This window comes from Doryrhamphus excisus, chromosome 3 (assembly GCF_030265055.1).
Source record: "Doryrhamphus excisus isolate RoL2022-K1 chromosome 3, RoL_Dexc_1.0, whole genome shotgun sequence".
Taxonomy (NCBI): Eukaryota; Metazoa; Chordata; class Actinopteri; order Syngnathiformes; family Syngnathidae; genus Doryrhamphus; species Doryrhamphus excisus.
This window is the reverse complement of record NC_080468.1, coordinates 22,919,689-22,942,616: the sequence shown is the minus strand read 5'-3', so window position 1 is coordinate 22,942,616 and position 22,928 is coordinate 22,919,689. Positions and strand designations below refer to the sequence as shown.

The following is a 22,928-nucleotide window of genomic DNA, read 5'->3' as shown; positions in this document are numbered from 1 at the left end:
ACAAGCATGTAGACAACCATTCACATTCACACATATGGTTAATTTATGGTCTACAATTAATCCAACATGCATGTTTTTAGGCTGGGGTGCAGTATGCCTGTGTTCTTTTCCATTGTGTCACCACACTATTATTCCTCCCATCAGTGGAGCGGACTACAGCACCCTCTTGATGAATCTGGGCTCCGAGAACTGCGCCACACTTCTCCACTTTGTGTTGCTGGAAAGCAAGATCTTACTTCACTCACTCCGGCCGGCGGTGCTCACAGGAGTGGCAGAGGCTGTGGTGGCAGTGAGTAGCCTCGAAAAGAATGGAAAATTCTGCAATGAGGAGAACCTTTCGGTCTGACTAATCCTTCTCGTCCCATCTTCAGATGATCTTCCCCTTCCAGTGGCAGTGTCCATACATCCCACTGTGCCCCCTGTCCCTGGCGGGGGTTCTCAATGCTCCTCTTCCTTTCATTGTGGGCGTGGACTCCCGCTACTTTGACCTCTATGACCCACCACCGGATGTCGTTTGCGTGGATCTGGACACCAACACCATCTACTTGTATGTCGCCACTTATTTCGAAGCATGTGAAAATGCTGTACAACTTTTTGTATGGTATGCTACAGGTCAGACGAGAAGAAGCACAATAACTGGAAGAACCTCCCGAAGAAGCCCTGCAAGAGCCTCGTCAACACGCTGAGCAACCTGCACCACCAGCTGGCCACGGGTACAAATAACCGTTCACCTCTCAGATTATAAAACCTGCACCGGTTTGCATTAACACATAAATAGCTCAAATTTTGCTTTGCAGTTTCAGTCCGTCCAACAGCACAGACGGGCTCGGCAGTGGACATGACCCCCATCGAGGCCGACTTCACCTGGCACAAGAAGAAGACGGCCCTGGAGATGGAAATCCAGGAGGCCTTCCTGCGCTTCATGGCTTCCATTCTGAAGGGCTACCGCTCCTACCTCAAACCCATCACCCAGGCCCCGTCGGAGAAGGCTACGGCCGCCGACTCCCTCTACGACCTGCAAGGTAAAACAGACGTGTCCGTCAAGGCAGTCTTGATGTACTAGTAGTGATTTTGTGAAAGTGCAGTCTAATGATTTTCCTACATGTACGGACTTGAATTAGCTGAAGTGTTTTAGAAAATCAATGACCATTTTTCGAGGCTAAAATAAGAACTGCTGTGACTGCTGTTGATTGTATTCTATCACACTTGCCACCATGTAGAAAATATTTGTGCGCGGTTCATACTTTTGACACTTTAATACGCTATTTCGCTTTACTGCGCTTTACTGCATTTAGCCAGTTCAGTTTCAAGTTCAGTTCGGTCTCTGAAACCAACCTCCTGTCTCCAAGGTACCAGAGTATGCTAAATCGGCTCGCTCCTTTCCCTGCAAACCACCATGCTGCCGGGATGCAGACCATAAAGGCTGTGACTGGTCGGCTTGTTTCCTGAATGTATACAACTTGTTCAGAGGGCGTACAGCTCACTTCCTTAAATGCCTTCTCTGATTTTGGATACAACATTCATTCATTCATTTTCTACCGCTTTTTCCTCACAAGGGTTGCGGGGGTGCTGGAGCCTATCCCAGCTGTCCTCGGGCGAGAGGCGGGGTACACCCTGGACTGGTCGCCAGCCAATCACAGGGCACATATAGACAAACAACCATTCACACTAATAATGAGATCATTGTAATAACCAATAATAGTTTTTGCTTTTATTGACTTATTTTGTACCAATAAAAAGTTATTATTTTCTTGAATAAAAGGGAATTATTGTTGATATAGTCACTTTTTTATATTACCATATAAACCATCTCAGTCTGGCCTCTCTGACTTTATCTCCAAGGCCTCTAACATGTAATGTCTCTCTGATGTACTCCTTCCTGATCCTATCCATCCTGGTCACTCCCAATGAGAACCTAAACTGCCTAAACTGTTGTGTGTTCCATTCTGTTTATAATCATTCATTCATTCATTTTCTACCGCTTATCCTCACAAGGGTTGCGGGGGTGCTGGAGCCAGCTGTCTTTGGGACTGGTCGCCAGCCAATCACAGGGCACATATAGACAAACAACCATTCACACTCACATTCATACCTATGGACAATTTGGAGTCGCTAATTAACCTAGCATGTTTTTGGAATGTGGGAGGAAACCGGAGTACCCGGAGAAAACCCACGCATGCACGGGGAGAACATGCAAACTCCACACAGAGATGGCCGAGGGTGGAATTGAACCCTGGTCTCCTAGCTGTGAGGTCTGCGCGATAACCACTCGACCACCGTGCAGCCTTGGATACAACATTTGCAATAAAAATGAATGTTGCAACATTATTTACAGCTGTCCTAACACTGCTCTTTTTAATTACTATCGCTCACTCACAACGAAGGAAGCTAACAAGCTAAAATTTGACTAGAGTTGTGGTTGCTCACACAATTCACATCACATCCATCCATGTCGGAATATTTTTTGTGTATTGTTTTAACTATATTTTTAAATGTACATTTTATTATTTGGTAGGGTTGGCCATTTTATATACCAGTATAGATTCTTCCAATGACAAGAAAATTACTTATACCGGTATAAATGATAAACATAAACAAGCCGAGTTGATGACTGCAAATTTTGTCCCAAATAGCTGTAATGAAAATGTCCTGATCTTTCTATTCAATCATCTGCAGGTTTCCTCAAAAGCAGAGACCGTGCTCACCAGAAGTTCTACTCACAGCTCACCAAGACCCAAATATTCATCCGCTTCATCGAGGAGTGCACATTTGTCAGCGACAAGGATACCGGTTTGGCCTTTTTCGACGACTGTGTGGAGAAGGTGACACACCAGTCCTGTGCACTCTTGTTTAATGTTTCCTCTGTCTGACCTGGGTTTCCTCCCGCATTCAAGCTTTTGGTTTTCTTCCAGATTTATTGCAAAATTAACATTTAATCTGCTGGGAGACTACGGTAGCCAAGGTTTTCTCTGATTCATTCTTTTGCCTTTTGCTCTCTTTCTACCTCACGCAGCTTTTTCCCTCTGATAAAATCACCGAGAAGGGCACCAAGGTAATTGCCTACTCTGTAATCAAATCTGTCTCTTTGTAACGAATTACCCTTTCACCTCTTAATTGAAGTTGCATTAACGTTTATGCTTTTCAACCACAGCCGATGTTTTGTCCTCGTCCATTTGAGAGGATTTTAGCGTCTCATCTTTTGATCCTTGTCGCAGGTGGAAGGAGAGTCATCAGAGGACACCAGACTGCTCGAGCTGGACGAGTCTCAGAAGAGCGAGCACACTGTCTTCGTGATGCCTCCCGAGCCTCCAGCGGAGGACGGACATGAGGCGCCCAAAAGATACACGTGAGGCCTCCTTTCTAACCGCACTCACTCAAACTCTTGCATACCCCTCAATGATGGAGCAGGCAAGAAATGTCATTATTCTTTATGTACACTTCAAATGCAGCTACTCACGTCTTGTGGCATTAATGACGGGTTAATGACAGTGTGAGGTTGCCTGCAGCCATGACTGTTACTGCCCATGCTTTTTTTTTTTTTTTTTACCCGGCACTTAGTAGAGACCCCAGCAGTTATTTGGTCTTGGCGACTGAAGGGGACAATGGTGAAAATGAAGGCATTAATTGGATCATTTACAGCAGGGGTCTCAAACACGCGGCCCGCGGGCCACACTAGTTTGAGGCCCCCGTCTTGATATGAAAGTTTAATGTTAGTGCGGCCCACACGAGTTTGATATGGATGCTGTATGGTATCATGTACCCAGAAAAAATTATTACGTTTGATTAATGTTCATGTTAAAGGTTAAATAACTGTTAACTGTAGTTATCCTCCTTATCTGTGTGGAAGTGGTAAGTTTTTGGCTATTTAAGTTTAAAGGAAATAACTTGAAGGCTACCATTTAGGTCGCTAGCTCTCTAGTCTGCGAGTTAGCATGTGTCTCAAGACCCTGCAGTTGTGCAATATGTTGTAAATAAAGTATAAATGTGACTATAGTCATGTTTTGTCATGTCTACAGGGCTAATTTGTTAATTTGCTAATTTGTCTACCCACCAACAATATGTGGTTTCTTAAGTTTTTATTATTTGCCGTTTTATTATTATTATTATATTTATTTATTTATTACTGATTGATTTTTCTTTATTCTTGATTTGTTTATTTATTTTTCATCTTATTTTGTGTAGAAAAATAAAAAGCAAGATATTTGAGAACAGTGGAATGTTTTATCAGAGCTTTAGTTATATTTAAGTTTATTCATTTTTCTGTTTTTAATAAATGCGTTTTTTGGGGGGGGGGGGAACCTGATGTGGCCCAGTCTCGCCCAGACCCTAGCTCCAGTGGCCCCCAAGTAAATTGAGTTTGAGACCCCTGATTTACGATATGCATTCTCTCTCACCGTCCAGTTACAAAGGTTTCCCCAGACTGACGATGGAGCTGTTTGACCGTCCCCGTGAGTTACGGCCCGCAATCAGCAGAGGAACAGCGGGCGCCAGTCTCTCCAGCAGCCCTGCTCTACTAGCCAAGCGCACCAAACAGGTGGAGACAGCATTCCCAGTCTTACACCTCCTCAAATGCCTCTCACATTTTAAAGTAACATTTTAATATCTCTGCCCTCACCGCCAACAGGAGATCAAACTGGCCTACAAGATGGCAAAGCGCTTTTACTCAGACCCCCAGTTATGGGCTCGATGTCTGTTCAGCCACTGTTACAGCCTGTGGTTCATCTGCCTGCCAGCTGCTCTATGCCTCGCCAAGTCTAAGAGCCGTGCCATGCAACAGGCGTACAATGTTCTTTTGAAGATGAGAACGACGGAGGTGGAGGTGTTGGATGAGGTTTGTCTCATCTAAATGTCCAAATGCAGGTTAAATTTTAAATCGGGTTCATTTTTGTGTTACCCCTGTGGCTCTCAGGTGTGTTACAGAGTGGTCATGCAGCTCTGTGGCGTTTGGGGACTTCCCGTCATGGCCGTGCGAGTACTGGTTGAGATGAAGAAAGCCGGCGTTCATCCCAATGCCATCACATACGGATACTACAATAAGGTCTTACTTGTAGATTGTAAAGCGTGATACCGATGTCCAAAGCTGAGCATGTGCACTTTCTATGTAGGCGGTCTTAGAGAGCCCATGGCCGAGCAGAAACCGTAGTGGTCTCTTTATGTGGACCAAGCTGCGCAACGTGCTGCGTGGGGTAGCTCAATTCAAGAAAGCTGTTAACCGATCTTCATCGAGGAAGAAAGCCACATTGTCAAACACAGGTGGGGGTAGCCTTTAGCAGGTTAGCACTAAATGTGACATCATTCATCACTATTGTTCTGATTTACTGTAGGAGGGCCGTCCTTGAACCGTTTGAGCCATTGCAGCGCCGACAGCTCCGGAGAAGTCAACATGGAGGAGCACGTCACCGCAGACACGCCCTGTCACACAAGTACAACATCTGACAAACACGCATCTCACCTCCATTAAGGATGTGGAATCGATCTTTTACTCTGCGTGTGTGTTTGTCTGCCACCCACAGGTAGCCAATCTGATCTAGGCTACGGCTCCAAGGATGAGCTGCATCAGGAACTTCCTGAGTCGTTGCATACAGCTGCAGCCAATGACAGAAGCAAAGCTAAAGCACAACATAATGGTATGTCCCAAAAAAGATAATTCTCATAACAACTGAGCTCTAAATGCCTTGTTTGAATTACCAAACTTCCTGTTTACTTCCTGCTTTAATGTGGCAAGCAAAGTTGCAAAGTAATTGTGCCCTCTGCTGGTTGCGTCCATATAGTGAAGCCCTCTATTGCATTGTCACACCAGGGGGACATGGAAGATAGGGGTGCCACCCATCTTATGTCACCCATAAAATGTACAATGAAGTATATTTGTATATTTTTTAATCAGAAGGTGATGTTCCCGGATCAGTGGATTGTGCTGTTGCAGTGGCAGATCTCCCTAGTCCCGTCGATGCTCCCTCGTCTGTCCCCAGTATAGTGAAACTGTCCACAGGGAGCCTTGATGCTGGAAGAGAATCGGGTGAGACAAAGAGAGATGACAGAAGCGACAGTGAATGTACAGTATATTTAAATCCCCCACATTTTACAGGTAAGCTGTTCCGAAGAAAAAGCGCGACCGATAACGTGTCTCTCCCCGATGACGACGCCTCACTTGAAGCTGGTGACATGGCAACTCAGCCTCAAAAGCAGCGGCAGAAAGCCTTCACGGAGCGCAACCGCAGCTTTAGTGCTGAAACGCGGGCCGGGATGCTCTCCGAGAAAGGCGTAGACCACATGGCCAGCCAACTTGGCGCAGACGCCCGCATCCTGGCCGCTGCGCTCTCCACTGCACAGATCCTTTCCCCTGGCAGTGTGTCCAAAGCTGTCTTCCAGGACCTGGAGGAAGAGCCAGAAGATGATCGGGGCATGATTGTGGGGAATCGACCTGATGAGGGAGGAGCATCAGAAGAAGGAAACAGACTTGAAGAAAGGATGGATGAGAAAGAGGAAACAACAGAGAAGCGGGAGAGGAAACGTACTGAAACAAGTGAAGTGGAGGTGGGGGCGGATCCTCTTTCCCTCCTGGTGTCAGAGAGCGAAGAGTCGGCGTCTGTCACCAGCCAGGAGCCTCCGCGCTCTGTGCCCACGGTGGTGTCCCGGAATCTAGCCGAGGAAATCGAAATGTACATGAACCTGAAAAGTCCACTGGGCATCAAGTCCTCTAGCATGGAGCTCAAGCAACCACAGGATGACTCCGCCGATGCCCAGCAGTCCAAACAACCACTCGAGCGCAGATCCAGCCTTCCCGCACCTCCATCGAAAACTCCGACGGGGTCGCCGGCAGACACACCCAAACGCAGTCCCTCCGCTGTCACCCGTTCGAAGACGTTTGCGGCGAAGACGAAGCCGGCCGCCAGCAAGGCCGCTAGTCCAGCTGTGAGATCGTCTTCACTGACTGCACTTGTCAAATCCTCCCAGGGGGGCTCACTTGGCTCTGTCATCAACTCCATCTCAGGCATCAAGATGGACAACTTGCTGTCTGGGCCTAAGATTGATGTGCTCAAATCCGGAATGAAGCAGGCGGCTAATGTTGCTAGCAAAATGTGGGTGGCCGTCGCTACAGCGTACTCCTACTCTGATGATGAGGTGCGTATCCTGAAAGATTATTCCCAGTGTACTCCATCTTTTACTCTATAAAATCTCTATTTGTCCTGCAGGAAGAACAAGTTCCAGCTGGAGGTGGTTTCCCTGCCCACCTGGATGAAAACATGTTGATGGATGTAGATGACAGTCCAGACAGAGGGGCCATCCCAGGGTTGGTTGCAAACGGTCTCAACCAGAGCTGCACCAGCATCGGCAGCAGCAGCGGCAGCAGTGACACTGGAAGAGGGACGCAGCTAACACGTAGGCAGCGACTCTAAATCTAAAGTAAGTGTGAACGACGGACATTAAGAGGTTGTCAAATCCTTCATTTACCTGCAGTCGCAACTCCGGGGCGATCCGGCAGGGCTCCTGACTCTGAGCAAGGCTCCTCGCACCACGCTTCCTCTTCCAGCATCTTCCAGAGCTATGCACTAGAGGTTTGAGTGACAGAAAAAAAACTCTTTTGTAGGCATACATTTCAGCCACGTCCTTCTGACAGGTCCTGATGTCCAGCTGCTCCCAGTGTCGCTCATGCGAGGGGCTTGTGTACGACGAAGAGATCATGGCGGGATGGACGGCCAACGACTCCAACCTTAACACGAGTTGTCCGTTTTGTCGTGCAGCGTTTCTACCCCTGCTGCATGTGGAGTTTCATGACTTGCGTGCGGCAACCGGGTACGCATGTGCACCAGTTTTTCATTCATTCATTCATTCATTTTCTACCGCTTTTTCCTCACGAATGTCGCGGGGGGTGCTGGAGCCTATCACAGCACATATAGGCACATATAGACAAACAACCATTCACACTCACATTCATACCTATGGACAATTTGGAGTCGCCAATTAACCTAGCATGTTTTTTTGGAATGTGGGAGGAAACCGGAGTACCCAGAGAAAACCCACGCATGCACGGGGAGAACATGCAAACTCCACACAGAGATGGCCGAGGGTGGAATTGGTGCACCGGTTTTTACTCCCTAAAATGTTCTAGTTATTGCAGGGAATTTTATTTACCTAAACTTCAAAGAGGATGCCGATTTTATTGGAAGCAGGTGATAATTGGAGACAGGCTCATTACATACGATACCAATCGATCAAAACTTGGGACTCACATTCTCATTCAGTATAATAACTAAATGACCCCAAACTTTGTGCTGGTACTGTGTAACAAGTACATTTTTTTATTGGGGTGTGTGAAATTATGACACTCTTAACAGCATGTTTATTTATTAACAAGTAAATATTTAATTAGCGACTCCAAATTGTCCATAGATATGAATGTGAGTGTGAATGGTTGTTTGTCTATATGTGCCCTGTGATCGGCTGGCGACCAGTCCAGGGTGTACCCCGCCTCTCGCCCATAGACAGCTGGGATAGGCTCCAGCATCCCCCGCGACCCTCGTGAGGAAAAAGCGGTAGAAAATGAATGAATGAATATTGCAACAACACAGCAGCAACAGAACCAATGTTGTAATAGTGTTAAGGCACAAACTACTCACATTAGTAGCACTGATGATGATTGCAAACAGTTTTGCAAGAGTAACATGCATGACCTTCACACCAACAGCAACATTTTTAAAGCGCATGGGAAGGTGGCGACAGCTGCTTTAAAAAAAAAAAAACATCATTAAGAGTTTGCCTAGAGCCACAGTTGTTAATTAAATGGTCTTTGATTAGAGACACATTTGCTTTAGTTGACCCACACTCAGCCACTGTAGGAGACTCAGCCTTTTAATCGAATAGGTGTTAATCAGTGTATTTTTCCTGTAAATCAAACGTTGCTTAATAATAATAATAATAAATAATAATACATTTTATTTAAAAGCGCCTTTCAGGACACCCAAGGTCGCTGTACAGAAGATAGAAAAACAGCAATATAAAATACAAGATAGACAACATACAATAAATAAGAACATTCAATAAATAAGGGGAGGGGGGACCATGTGAAGCAGTTAAAGGGAATAGGCAAATTTGAACAGATGTAATGTTTTGTAATTCTTGATTTAGGTTCTACATGAATCCCAGTGCCTCAGGAGACAGTATTCACAGCACCAGTGGACAACCCACAGCTCCCAGTGATATGAAGACACAGGACCTTGTTGATTTCCCCACAGAGGAACAGAGACAGACTTTGGATAACTGTCCTGGAACACATAAGAGGTACAGTAAACCTCGGATATATCGGATTCAATTGTTCCCACTGGTTTTGTCCGATATAAGCGAAATCTGTTATATGCGTATACCGGAAAATGTCTGTTTTACGCATATATCGGATTTATATCCGGTATATGCTTAAATCGGATTTTATCTGTTATAAAAAGGCACTTCCTTGAGGCACTCCGCGCAGGCAACGCTGCAAATGACGTCGTATAGCGGCCTGTCACGATTCGGCGAATCGGAGCGCCACGATGCGGCCATCCGATATATGCGAGGGAAATTTAATGGAAATGCATTGGAACGGGACTGGAGATTTTGTCCAAAATAGGCGAAATCCGTTATAAAAAATCCGATATATGCAATGAATTTTTATTGGAAATGCATTACAGAAAAATTGCTTCTTTTTTATCTGTCCGTTGTGAGCGAATTTCCGATATATCCGAGGTTTACTGTACTTACTAAAGTGCATCTTCATGGAAATCCTCTTTATTAATAACTCCATAACATAATAACTCACCATCTTCCTGTTGTCACTAGCCTGATTCCAGAACCAGTGCAGTCAGACCCGCTGGGCCTGCTGGAGCACCAGGCGTCTGGCAAAAAATGCGGTGGCACGTCGCTCACTCGCAGCAACAGCGTCGGCGGCCCACTGCAGGGCCTGGATTCATGTCTCGGACCCGGTCACGGTGTCTCTACCACCAGCCTCCCCTGCAGCCTACACGAGGTGTCGGTGGGTCTTGAAAGAAACTAACATGTTTTTTGATGCATGGTCCTAAGCTTTGATGTTCACGACCAACAGGATGGAATGACTGCAACGAGGCCGAACCCCAAGCCCGTGTCTGTGCCGTATCTTAGCCCATTGGTGCTGCGCAAGGAACTGGAGACCCTTCTGGAGAATGAAGGAGATCAGGTGATAAACATTCACACAAACACGCATGTTCATTCTTTATTGTTTCCAAACTGATCAAATATGACCTCCGCAGGTTATTTACACCCACAAGTTTCTTAGCCAGCATCCCATCATCTTCTGGAACCTCGTGTGGTATTTCCGCCGTTTAGACCTTCCCAGTCACCTCCCTGGCCTCATTCTGACCTCTGAACACTGCAACAACGGAACGCAGGTTCTATGCATCCATAACTCAGCCCTCATTATTGCTCTTTTACCATCCTTTCAACCACTAAAGCAAATGTCTGTGCAGCTTCCCCTGACGTCACTGTCCCAGGACAGCAAGCAAGTGTACATCCAGCTGCTGTGGGACAACATCAATCTGCACCAGGAAGCAGGAGAACCCCTCTACCTGCTTTGGAGGACCTTATGTGAGTGAAAATGGGCTCATGTTTCATTCAAGACAATTTCTCCATGCGTTTTTTTTTTTTTTTTTCAGTGGAAAAGAAGGGGACATTGGCGCCGACGGACCACCAGGAAATCCGTACGCTCCTCAACACCATTGTCCGAAACATCCAGACCAATGACGTGTACGGGCCCATCAATCTGCTGATCCGAGAGATAAAACGACGTCCAAAGGACATCAAGCGGCAAAGGTACACGTTGTTCTTCATGTTGAAAAGTAGGACTGTTGGTTTTTGTAGCTCACTCTTCTACTTCTGAAGGATGTAGAGCACCCCTCTTGTGTTGCCCGTGCTTTTATTATTATGTCAGATTCTCACATAGATGAATGCATGATACAAAACACCCAATGTAACTTTAGGGGAGGAGTGTATCAACCGAGGGCCACATACTAAAAAAATTAAAGCATACAGGGGCCACTTTGACATTTAATAAATTTAATAAACCTCACAGCTAGGAGACCAGGGTTCAATTCCACCCTTGGCTATCTCTGTGTGGAGTTTGCATGTTCTCCCCGTGCATGCGTGGGTTTTCTTCCGGGTACTCCGGTTTCCTCCCACATTCCAAAAAAACATGCTAGGTTAATTGGTGACTCCAAATTGTCCAAATTAATGAATATGAGTGTGAATGGTTGTTTTGTTTGTCTATATGTGTCCTGTGATTGGCTGGCGACCAGTCCAGGGTGTACCCCGCCTCTCGCCCGAAGACAGCTGGGATAGGCTCCAGCACGCCCGCGACCCTCGTGAGGAAAAAGCGGTAGAAAATGAATGAATGAATGAATGAATAAACCTCACAGCGAGGAGACCAGGGTTCAATTCCATCCTTGGCTATCTCTGTGTGGAGTTTGCATGTTCTCCCCGTGCATGCGTGGGTTTTCTGCGGGTTTCCTCCCACATTCCAAAAACATGCTAGGTTAATTGGCAACTCCAAATTGTCCATAGGTATGAATGTGAGTGTGAATGGTTGTTTGTCTATATGTGCCCTGTGATTGGCTGGCGACCAGTCCAGGGTGTACCCCGCCTCTCGCCCGAAGACAGCTGGGATAGGCTCCAGCACGCCTGCGACCCTCGTGAGGAAAAAGCGGTAGAAAATGAATGAATGAATTTTGATCACACCCCATAGAGGGCGCCACATGTGATTTACCGTGGAAAAAAAAATGAGGACACTCAAGTTATTTGCAATACATTACATATGATTTTGTCATTCTGTTATTTCTTCAAGGAGTATTTATAGAGAAATATTGTTTCTCTCACTTGTGGCCTTGGGTCGGGAGAACATTGACGTCGGTGAGCGGACGCTGCATCATAACCACCATTTATTACTCCATTTGTTTTTATTTCTGTTAGTCTCACTCGAGTCCGTATCATTTCTCAGAGGCCTTCGACCGGGAGTACCTGGTGGCCTACGAGGAGCTTAGCGCAGAGCAACTCAAATCTCTGGAACGCATCGACCGGCCGCCCAGCGCCAGCGTGCAGCGATGCCTCCGATGTTTTGGCACCCCATTCATCTAGTCTGTTATTATCGGGACACCTGCACGGTACACCCCATGGGGATACAACTGTTTCCCTGAACTGTTGACCTTAAAGTGTATGTGTGTATGTGTGTGTGTGTGTGTGTGTGTGTGTGTGTGTGTGTGTAGTGCTCCATTGTCTTATCGCCTGATGCTGACTGTTCTTAGTGCACTTTCTAAAACAAAAAACAAAAAAACTCAAACTCATGTACATATTGTTTTTAAATGGGGGGGCGTGGGGTGGGGGCACACACTTTTTGCAGCCTTTCCTGTGTGATTTAAGTCTTAATGGATTTTCAGTGCCAGCGAGTAGGACTTGGGATTTGTGTAAATATGTGTCGACAGCACAAACAGGAGAAGTCACAGACAATCGTTAATTAAAACACACGGTGGGCATGTGGGCATGCCTTTTATCTTATTCACTCCTGCTATTCCTGACTCAGAGTTCATGTATGTTTTTTTTTTTTTACAGTTTCCTCACAGCAGCTTTTCTCGGGGCTTTTCATTACTGCTGTTTTATTTAGAAAACATTCCATGAAAACATGGACAAAATCGAACATCCCATCCCCCCACAGTCTTAACTTTGTCCTCCAAAACAACCAAACATAAAGAGTTTCTTTATTTATTTTTGTACTATTGACATGCAGTCGGTGTTTTTTTAATGGCTAATAACCCTTTTAATGTGTTATGAGATTAAACCCTGTACTAATTAAATGAAAAATAGTGATATCTCACCGTCCTGTGGAAAGGAATGTAATGTCTACACAGAGGTATGCTGCAATAAAACAAGTATGTCGCCAGACTGAAAATAAAATGTTGTTTCTATTGTACAGTGTAGTAGTTTAGCTTAGACACGCGATATATTTTGTCTAATCAGGAAATAAATACCCACAATGTACAGATTTTTTTTCTTTGAAAACACACCTAAGTTGATATTAATGTACAAATATGTGATTATGGAGAAACTGCACAGCATCCAATCCATAAAAAGCCTTGGGAACTACACTTCCTGTAAGACGCTAAAGTGAAAATTGCACAAAAATATAAAATGCAACACTTATGGTTTGCTCCCAAATCCAAAACCTATACCAAAAGCCTATGCATATTTTGAATCGGCCTTTTATTGTAGCCAACCTAAGACACAAATGTGCAAAAGACATGCTATTTAATCAGCATCTTGGATGAGGTGGATGAATTATGAATGCTCACTAAGATTTAGATTTTTAACAATATTTGACACAGAGATATGCTTTTTGTGTACATGGACAAAGTTTTACAAGAAAAAAATAAAAGGGCGTGCATAGGAAAAAAATACTCAAAGAAGAAAAAAGAACTAAATAATTTCATAAGCTTGAAAATTAGTATCGTTATGGGCAATAATAACTGTGAATTTCTTTGGAATGGGTGGTGAATGCATATTTTAGAAAAGGAATTGAAACGTACAGACAGCAACGTTGCAGCGCCCCACAGTGGTCCAGAACGGCATTACCCATCTCCAAGACTTTCACTGACTGTGCCATTTTTAGAGGGACCTGACAAAATATTGGTACTGGGATTCGGGACAGCAAGACCTCTCTTTGCTTGCCTTGGCTCTGTTATTAACACAGTATCCCTTCACAGACTCATAATTAAATTACTGTGCTTCTCTCATACCAGAGTAGGTCCCCATCTGTCCATGGCCTCCAGCCTCATCTCTCTCTATTATGTGACTGTGTCAGCACCCACCTAGACAATGCAAGTCATTAAAATACCACCATGCTGGACCACATCTCCTGTAGTGATTACATGGCATACATAGAGGTGATGGGGTCGGTGTGGAAGACAACTTGGTCCTGAGAACTGATTGGCAATTTCTTCATCAATGGGGAGTGTGTGGAGAGGGTTATATTTTAAGATGGTGGGTGTTATTGTGCAGCAGGCCCAACAACATCACCTGGGGAGGGCGCTGCTGACCATCTTTTACCACTTGCTCCATTGAGAGCATGCTGACTACTGTGTCTTTGTCCCCTGGTGTGCCAATGGTACACAATAGGGCGCTACAAAGTGTCATTAACACTGCTCTAAAAATTATTGACCACCCTCTCAACTCCTTGAAGGACCTCAAAAGCACCTTTCAAAATTTCAAAAGGGCATTCATTGTCCTGAGACCAGAAACAGTCAGTATACAGGACACTGAGGTCAAGGACAAAATAGACTAGGGTAGAAAATATGTCAATACTACAATACTACACTGTATGTATTACTTTCTGCTATACAAAAATCTCATATTTTGACTGTACTCGGGTTTGAACACATGACAATTGGCATTGGAGATGAGTGTTGACCATTGAACCAAAAGTCTGCATTGGCGACCCAACGTTTAGCGCAACTCTTAAGTCCGAGTTTTCACCAAAGTACACTGACACCCGTTGCATATATATATACAGTAGTATTATTTTTATACATACAGTATATCTTAGGTATGTCTTTTAAGATTTGAAATCTGATGTTGATGTGCTGTATTGATACCATACTGAGTTTTTGTCATCATATGCTGTAATAGCACAGTATCAACATCAGATGTTGTATCAGTACTGCGGTTATGACATCAGTTCTTTCTGAAAGTTCTCCCAAAAAGTCTTCGAAGGAATGTCCTCAAGAAGAAACAAAAACATCACTCGCTCGTGACTGTATGGGCGTTTTTTCCCAAGTCCAATTCGGTGTGTAGTGGGTGTTTGTGTGGGTGATGGTGATATAAGGGTGAGGGTGGCCAGGCACGACTTACTGGTTTTGTACTTTTACTAAACATTTCATAATCAGAGGTGGCAACCAAGTCTTAGGCCAGAACTAGCTTCTTGTTTTTAATGTCCTCCGTCCATTTTCATGCAACACCAGCCTAAGCAGCAGCTTAGGGGTGGGAGACACCCACCATGGAGCTGGTGCCTGGTGCATTCAGGGACAACATTGTCTACTATGAGGCCTCAGTTTTGGACATGCAAAATTGTGTACGGTGGTTACTTTCTGTAGTTCCCCTTAGAAGTACTAGCATTCCCAGGTCACCTGTGAGACATAGTGCTTCCTAGGCATGCCCATAATACTTCCTGAGGAGCCACCATTCAGGATTCAGACCTGAGACACCACCTCCCACCCCAAAGCCCGGTCTTGGAGTCACAGATGAGAGCCCCTTTTGACTTATCCTGTAGAACCCACATAGGGCCGCCCCATTGCAGACCCCCTATTGACAGGTAGCCAAATTGACTGTTTGCTTCAGTTTCCAAAGTCAACTCCTGCTACCTCGTCCAGTTCCTCCTGGCTTGAGGGATACCCACCATGGAGGTGTTCTGCCCCTCTCAGGAAGGCCCCATCGTGGTGCCATGGCTTGGGAAGTTGCTCAAAAGCAATTGCTTGATGGAACTACAGTACTTAGGACCACCCCACTGTATGTTTGCCCCAAATTAGGGACCAGTGCTAGATGGTGGCTGCTTCGGCTACCAAAGCCAAGTCATCAACTCTATGATCACCTCCTCTTGGTCTTGGTCTAATATAAGACTTCCCCGGGGATCTACGTATCCAGTGAGACACATCGGACCCACTACCTGCAGCCAAAACATAACAGTGCATTTTATGCATTTTGCCTAAAATGCATAAGAGGATTTCCGAAAAGCTGTAATAAAACATCCCTCCCCCAAACACATTTAACACTCAACCGCTCACTAAGCATTGGAGTAAACATTTGTTCAACATTTAGTACGGCTGAAAGATCCATTCAGGAGGAGAGAACACAACAATGCCTGCAAGAACAAAACAACACTAGTGGATAATCATGCTTGCTTGTAGCTTACAGTACATACTATACTGTATACGGTACATACAGACGTCATGTAATGTAATACTGTATGCAAAACCTTTTCCACCAAGGCTTGCATACTGAAACATGACTACAGGGGAAAACCACTTTGATTTTTTTTTACATTTTGTAAACCAACACATGTAAATTTGGAGAAGAAACAGCCTGCAACTCAGCTTGGTGAGAAAGGTGAATTAATTATTTAGAAAATGAGTGTTTATGAGTATTATTATTTTTGCTGTTGTTTTTCCAAACACTTTCTTTTGCATTTATATATTTTTTAAATTCATAATATTTTGATTTTATTCTTATATTATATCCCTTTTCCAAAAAAATAAGCTTCATAATTTTTTGTCGCAATTTTATGGTTTTAAAAATAATTTAATAATTTAACTTTAATATTTCAATGTTTCAAATACTAAAATTAAATTATTTCCCCTGCTAATAATGACTTAAAATATTTTTTTGTCTTAATATCCCAGCCTCGTTGTCCAAATACCTAATTTTTAAAAATAAAATTATTGCTTTTATTTCAGTTTTTATGTTTTTTTTATTTTTTTTTTTTTTTACATTTTTCAAATACTTTTTTTTCTCCTAATATTTGTACTTTTCTTGTAAAATGACTAGGGCTGTCAATTTTAATCAAATTAATCACAGCGATCAAATTAATTAATCATGATTAATCACCACTGGAAATTATGAATTATGTGTGAAATATTCCCTTTTTTAAAAAACTATTTTAGGAGCAAAATGGTCAATGACAGGACAGTATTTAATATAAATATAAAAAATAAATAAAAATAAAATAATAATAATTAAAAAATATATACATATGTACTTTATTTGTATGTGCTAATGCTCCAAATCAACTGAAAATGTATATCATGCTAAAAGATACCAAACCGTAAGCCAAAAATGGCCCCTACGCCACACTTTGGATACCCCTGCTTTTGGAGGATGAACGGTGAGTGAGGCTTTGGAACATGTCACCTGACTTTTGCTGCTAGGGGGCGCCCGAGTATATTCCAACAACGCACTCCACCACTCCTCCCACTCCACTCTCTCACCTTTCCACCACTCCTCTCTCTCTTTCTGTCTTTGCCGGATTGGACTCATCCGGTGTGCACGCAATTTTTGTTCTGCAAGTCGTGCAGTTTGAAGAGTCATTTCGGATCATTTGGAATACTCTTTGGCTTTATTTTGTGAGGCACACACAGAAAAAAAGGACGCATTGTTACCACAAGCTAGGAAGTGAGGATGTAAGACGCATGGATGTGGACCCCCCCCCAACACACAGCCCCCCTCTCTCCTTGGAGATATTTTGGATTCCCTTTTCTTTTGGATCGAAAGGCTTAAATTGGAAGCACATTGGTGAGTGACAAACACAATAACAACAAGAACAACGCCGCTCCATGCTTTCATTCATGTAATCATGCAATGCTCTCCCGTCTAATTGACATTAACGTGGGCTGGCGGTGCCTTCAAATGTAATGGGACATTTACATGTCCTCGTGCTGCATTGACTGAATGGAACTTTCAGTGTCGTCCACTTATGTGTTCCGTGATTGTGTTATGTTGTGTAACAAATAACAGAGATATGAATCATACGGCAAAAGTCATTAATTCATCTTTTCACAGAATTTAATATCCACATTGACATGGGACTACTCATGCGGCTTGGAAGTGTTTGTCTTGACTAAAATGCGGCATTTGCCGAAATAAAAGTATTAAATAGAGTAAATATTGCATTACAAAATAGTATTAAGAAACCATTACTATATATTGACTTCAGTAATCCTTATATGTAATAAATCGACCATTTAACATATTTAATAGTACACTTTGCATTCATTTTACGTTATAAATAATACATAAATCAACCAGATGAATGAATAAAACCATTAGAATCACGTCGCATGCTAAATAAAGTCAACAAAATATCAAAGATAAGAAATAGTGGGAAATAAAAGCAAAAATAATTCAATTAAACACAATAAAAATACTTAGTTCTAAAATAAATAGCAAAAATTAATGAATGGAAAAACACAAAACAAGAAAATATGACAAAAAACGAAGTATAATCACCAATAAATAAGTATTAACTAGCTAAAACGTATAAAATGCTGATATAGAGGTCATCAAATGCAACATTTGTAGGAATAAAACAGAGAAACAGAAACAGAATTTTTATTATTATCATCTTTTATGGATTCAATGCCTTTTTTTGTGTGTAACCGGGACACAGCTAATGCAGTGGCGGCTCATATATAGTCCACGTGCCGCAGATTGATGGCCTCTGAACCTTACGGCACCTTATACAGGACTTCAAAGTCTCCTCTCTTTCTCTTATGCATTTCTCTTAACAGGGAGCGTATTGTTTCCCACTAATTCAGGTTAATTTGTGGCCCTCCTTGGAGGATCTAGTTTTGTGAACCACGTGAACCGCTACATGAACGACTCATTCATTAAAGCCGGCAATGCAGGTTCGGTATTGTTTGTTCTGTTATTTAATCCTCAACTCTCTTTAGCCTCTTTTAAAAGTGCACTGGCGCTGGAAGAGGCTTGGCTTTGGAGGAGCATGTTGGTTTCTATGGCAACCCAGACAAGCACCAAAGTATTTATTTTATTTAATAATAATAATAATAATAATAATAATAATAATAATAATGATAGGGGTGGCACGGCGGGCGAGTGGTTAGTGCGCAGACCTCACAGCTAGGAGACCAGGGTTCAATTCCACCCTCGGCCATCTCTGTGTGGAGTTTGCATGTTCTCCCCGTGCATGCGTGGGTTTTCTCCGGGTATTCCGGTTTCCTCCCACATTCCAAAAAAAAAACATGCTAGGTTAATTGGCGACTCCAAATTGTCCATAGGTATGAACGTGAGTGTGAATGGTTGTTTGTCTATATGTGCCCTGTGATTGGCTGTCGACCAGTCCAGGGTGTACCCCGCCTTACGCCCGAAGACAGCTGGGATAGGCTCCAGCACCCCCGCGACCCTCGTGAGGAAAAGCGGTAGAAAATGAATGAATGAATAATAATAATAATAGGGGTGGCACGGCGGTCGAGTGGTTAGTGCGCAGACCTCACAGCTAGGAGACCAGGGTTCAATTCCACCCTCGGCCATCTCTGTGTGGAGTTTGCATGTTCTCCCCGTGCATGCGTGGGTTTTCTCTGGGTACTCCGGTTTCCTCCCACATTCCAAAAACATGCTAGGTTAATTGGCGACTCCAAATTGTCCATAGGTATGAATGTGAGTGTGAATGGTTGTTTGTCTATATGTGCCCTGTGATTGGCTGGCGACCAGTCCAGGGTGTACCCCGCCTCTCGCCCGAAGACAGCTGGGATAGGCTCCAGCACCCCCCGCAACCCTCGTGAGGAAAAAGCGGTAGAAAATGAATGAATGAATAATAATAATAATAAAAAAACAGAAATGCATTTTTTTCAAAAATGACTGATCAGTGAGGAGCTGGTGTACGATGGTCCAAAAGAGTGACGTTATTCCAATGGAATTCCGTGGAAGAAGTCCTTTGTTGGTGTGGATTGTAGTGTTGTCCTATTGGAAAAGCCGGTCATTACCACACAGATGAGGGCTTTCAGTCATGAGGGATGCTCCTTGGAAGATCTCCACATAATGTCACCACTTGACGCCCCTGCACAACGTGACGCTCTATTGTTATATCAAAGGAAAAAGCACCTTCTCCACTGGAAACATCTCAGGTGGCATCTCCAGTAACGTTGGAAGCCATCAGGACTGTCAGGGTTCCATTTTTTTTCCTCTTGTGCAAATTCCAAATTGGGTCTTTGAAGACGTTTCTTGTTCTTAACACCTTCTCTCCCAGATTGCCGTTTGATGGTTATTGGACTGCACTTGGCACCGGTAACAACCATCATTTGGACAGAGGATAGTAGTAGTAGTAGTAGTAGTAGTACTAGTAGTAGTAGTAGATCCATAACCCTCAGGATCTTTTGAAGAAGTTCACTTGCCAGTCTTACTGCGTCCATCCAACCTCAGCAATGATGGCGCACTGCCATCGAGGTTGTGCTTATGCAGCTCAACAAGAGAGAACGCCTTGACCTAAACCTGACAGCTAAACCCGACAGCTAAACCCGACAGCTAAACCCGACAGCTAAACCCGACAGCTAAACCCGACAGCTAAACCCGACAGCTAAACCCGACAGCTAAACCAATTGGTCAACTGGTCTTTAAATTTGCATCAAGAGTCCATTTTGGTATTATTGGTTGGTTGGTTTCGACCACCTTCTCTTCATCTTCTCAACGTCTGGCTGAAAGCTACCAAAATACTACACACCGTGATGTGTAATCCGGAAGAGTTTGCACCTGTGGAATGGATGGATTCCACATTTCCCAGCATGCTTTGCTGTAGTTAAACGATCATTTTTGACCGTCTTATGACTCTACAACGTGTTATTTTGTACAGACTGGGTGTAAAGTGGTGTCGTTTTTAGTCATGTACAGTTAAATTAGAAATACTTTTGGTACACGCTGACTGAGTAGTCTACATACGTAATACTGTGGTCACTTCTAAGCTTGTATTTCCACAGGAGTAGTTGATACTTTGTTGAATAGAAGAACTCAATGATATTTTCCAAAATCTATACTGAAATTTGGGCTGACCAAAACTGCAATTTTGGTCGCTAGTCTTGGCCTGATGAGTCTAATTTATCCCAGGGGAGTTCTTTCAGTCAGATATGAGTTTTATTATGTGTTTCCGCAGTTTGCTGCGGAAAGTTTTTGTTTTTGAGTCACACTGAACATAATTTAAAAATGGGACGGATGAAAAACTCCAAGAAAAACCTGGTATCACGTGATGTTGATGTTTACATTTTACTGTGTATGACCCATTGACTATTCTGTTTGATTATAGCGGCGCATGTAGACAAGAGATTGGAATATTCCTTTCTATGTATACCATTGTTTTTCGGAAAAGTCATAAAGATTCCATTCGGAAAGACGAAAAACTCCTCATGTAAACGTGGTACTAATGACACCTAGTAACCAATGTAGAATACAGTACTACGTTCAGGTTGTCTTTTGAAGATGTTTCACCATTTATTTTTCAACACAAAATAAGATGAAAAATAAATAAACAAATCAAGAATAAAGAAAACCAATCAATCAGTAATAAATAAATCAATAAATATAATAATAATAATAATAATAATAAAACGGCAAATAATAAAAACTTAAGAAACCACATATAGTTGGTGGGTAGTTATGAAATTATTTTTTTCAGATTAAAATGAACAAAGCATTATTAGAGCCCTGTAGACATGACAAAACACGACTATAGTCACATTTATACTCTTTTTATTTACAACATATTGCGCAACTGCAGGGTCTTGAGACACATGCTAACTCGCAAACTAGAGCGCTAGCGACCTAAACGGTAGCCTTCAAGTTATTTCCTTTGAAATTAAAAAGCCAAAAACTTACCACTTCCACACGGATAGGGAGGATAACTATTAACAGTTATTTAACCTTTAACATGAACATTAATCAAACGTAATATTTTTTTCTGGGTACATGATACCATACAGCATCCATATCAACATTAAACTTTCATATCAAGGCGGGGGCCTCAAACGAGTGTGGCCCGCGGGCTGCGTGTTTGAGACCTCTGAACTAACACAAATATACATTTTATTTTCGTCTTTTATCGAGTTGAAATCTGTCAAATGAAGCAGCGACAATGAAGCAGCATGGTAGCTTGAAAGCTCATCTTTGTTGATATTTCCAAATTAATTTAGATTAAGGCGGTAGTGCAGCCTAAAGGGAATAAGGGACTTTCAAGTAAAGCTGCATGGAAGCTCGTACCTTTTTATCCCGTTGTTGTTGTTGGGTTTGCGTGAGCATCCAAAAATGTCAAGCTAGCATTTAACGCAATCTTTCCGACACTGTAGGACGCTTTAAAATGCATCCAAAAGCGATCAAAGTGACAAAACCGCCATACATCAACGTCTTTACTACGCTATAAAAAGTCTCATATACAGTATTTGCATTTTCAGGTTTTTCTTTAGGGAGGTGGGGGGGCTATATTGCTGACCTTTTCTATTTTGTTTCAAACAAAGATGCAATGCTTCTCCGGGACGGGAGCGCTAAAAAGAAGTTAATTTATGGCCTGTTTGGGAGGCAGGTTGAGGCTTGAATGTGTAATCAGGAGTGCACCTGCAGCCCAGCATACAAATGATCGGACATGGCGGTTAGCATTTACAGCGCCCTTCCTATCCCCCGCCATGCCACAAAAACCAAACCAGTGGGACCTCCTGATCTGACCACTAATTGGCCAATGACAACGGATGATTTTATTACAGCGGGAGAGTGCTCCTGTCCGATAGAGGATCTTTCTTTTCAGTAGGTCTTGAAAAAGCCCAGAGTGTTTCTTTCTTGTAGTGCAAGGGTCTCAAACACGCAGCCCGCGGGCCAAATGTGGCCCGCAGGACACTACTTTGAGGCCCCCGCCTTGATACGAAAGTTTGATATGGATGCTGTATGGTATCATGTACCCAGAAAAAAATATTACGTTTGATTAATGTTCATGTTAAAGGTTAAATAACTGTTAATAGTTATCCTCCCTATTCGTGTGGAAGTGGTAAGTTTTTGGCTTTTTAAGTTTCAAGGAAATAACTTGAAGGCTACCGTTTAGGTCGCTAGCTCTCTAGTTTGCGAGTTAGCATGTGTCTCAAGACCCTGCAGTTGCGCAATATGTTGTAAATAAAAAAAGTATAAATGTGACTAGTTGTATTTTGTCATGTCTACAGGGCTCTAATAATGCTTTGTTCATTTTAATCTGAAAAAAATAATTTGTCTACCCACCAACTATATGTGGTTTCTTAAGTTTTTATTATTTGCCCTTTTATTATTATTATTATATTTATTTATTACTGATTGATTTTCTTTATTCTTGATTTGTTTATTTATTTTTCATCTTATTTTGTGTAGAAAAA

General features: G+C 43.0%; 2 protein-coding genes across 21 annotated transcripts in view; both read left to right on the top strand.

Annotated features, from left to right (window-relative positions):
* dennd4c (DENN/MADD domain containing 4C) overlaps positions 1-13,986 on the top strand; it is a 28,694-nt gene extending 14,708 nt beyond the window's left edge. The window contains exons 9-34 of one of the 2 annotated variants that reach the window (XM_058067185.1): positions 145-289; positions 372-547; positions 613-713; positions 798-1,022; positions 2,677-2,822; positions 3,014-3,052; positions 3,216-3,346; positions 4,402-4,534; positions 4,625-4,831; positions 4,910-5,038; positions 5,106-5,253; positions 5,325-5,423; positions 5,514-5,627; positions 5,885-6,016; positions 6,086-7,122; positions 7,194-7,380; positions 7,459-7,556; positions 7,619-7,794; positions 9,127-9,279; positions 9,814-10,006; positions 10,076-10,186; positions 10,260-10,397; positions 10,476-10,593; positions 10,662-10,818; positions 11,846-11,910; positions 11,999-13,986. In XM_058067185.1, coding sequence (XP_057923168.1) covers positions 145-289; positions 372-547; positions 613-713; positions 798-1,022; positions 2,677-2,822; positions 3,014-3,052; positions 3,216-3,346; positions 4,402-4,534; positions 4,625-4,831; positions 4,910-5,038; positions 5,106-5,253; positions 5,325-5,423; positions 5,514-5,627; positions 5,885-6,016; positions 6,086-7,122; positions 7,194-7,380; positions 7,459-7,556; positions 7,619-7,794; positions 9,127-9,279; positions 9,814-10,006; positions 10,076-10,186; positions 10,260-10,397; positions 10,476-10,593; positions 10,662-10,818; positions 11,846-11,910; positions 11,999-12,135 — 4,495 coding nt within the window. In that variant the 3' untranslated portion in view covers positions 12,136-13,986. The remainder of the gene's footprint in view (positions 1-144; positions 290-371; positions 548-612; positions 714-797; positions 1,023-2,676; positions 2,823-3,013; positions 3,053-3,215; positions 3,347-4,401; positions 4,535-4,624; positions 4,832-4,909; positions 5,039-5,105; positions 5,254-5,324; positions 5,424-5,513; positions 5,628-5,884; positions 6,017-6,085; positions 7,123-7,193; positions 7,381-7,458; positions 7,557-7,618; positions 7,795-9,126; positions 9,280-9,813; positions 10,007-10,075; positions 10,187-10,259; positions 10,398-10,475; positions 10,594-10,661; positions 10,819-11,845; positions 11,911-11,998) is intronic. The other variant, XM_058067186.1, reaches the window with a different exon arrangement.
* Positions 13,987-17,017: 3,031 nt separating this feature from the next.
* LOC131124906 (adhesion G protein-coupled receptor L3-like) overlaps positions 17,018-22,928 on the top strand; it is a 172,720-nt gene continuing 166,809 nt past the window's right edge. For 14 of the 19 annotated variants that reach the window (XM_058065893.1, XM_058065877.1, XM_058065891.1 and 11 more), the window contains exon 1: positions 17,019-17,331. The gene's annotated coding sequence lies outside the window, so the exon portion shown is untranslated. Of the gene's footprint in view, positions 17,332-22,928 lie in introns of all 19 variants that reach the window. The other 5 variants (XM_058065882.1, XM_058065878.1, XM_058065876.1 and 2 more) reach the window with 2 other exon arrangements.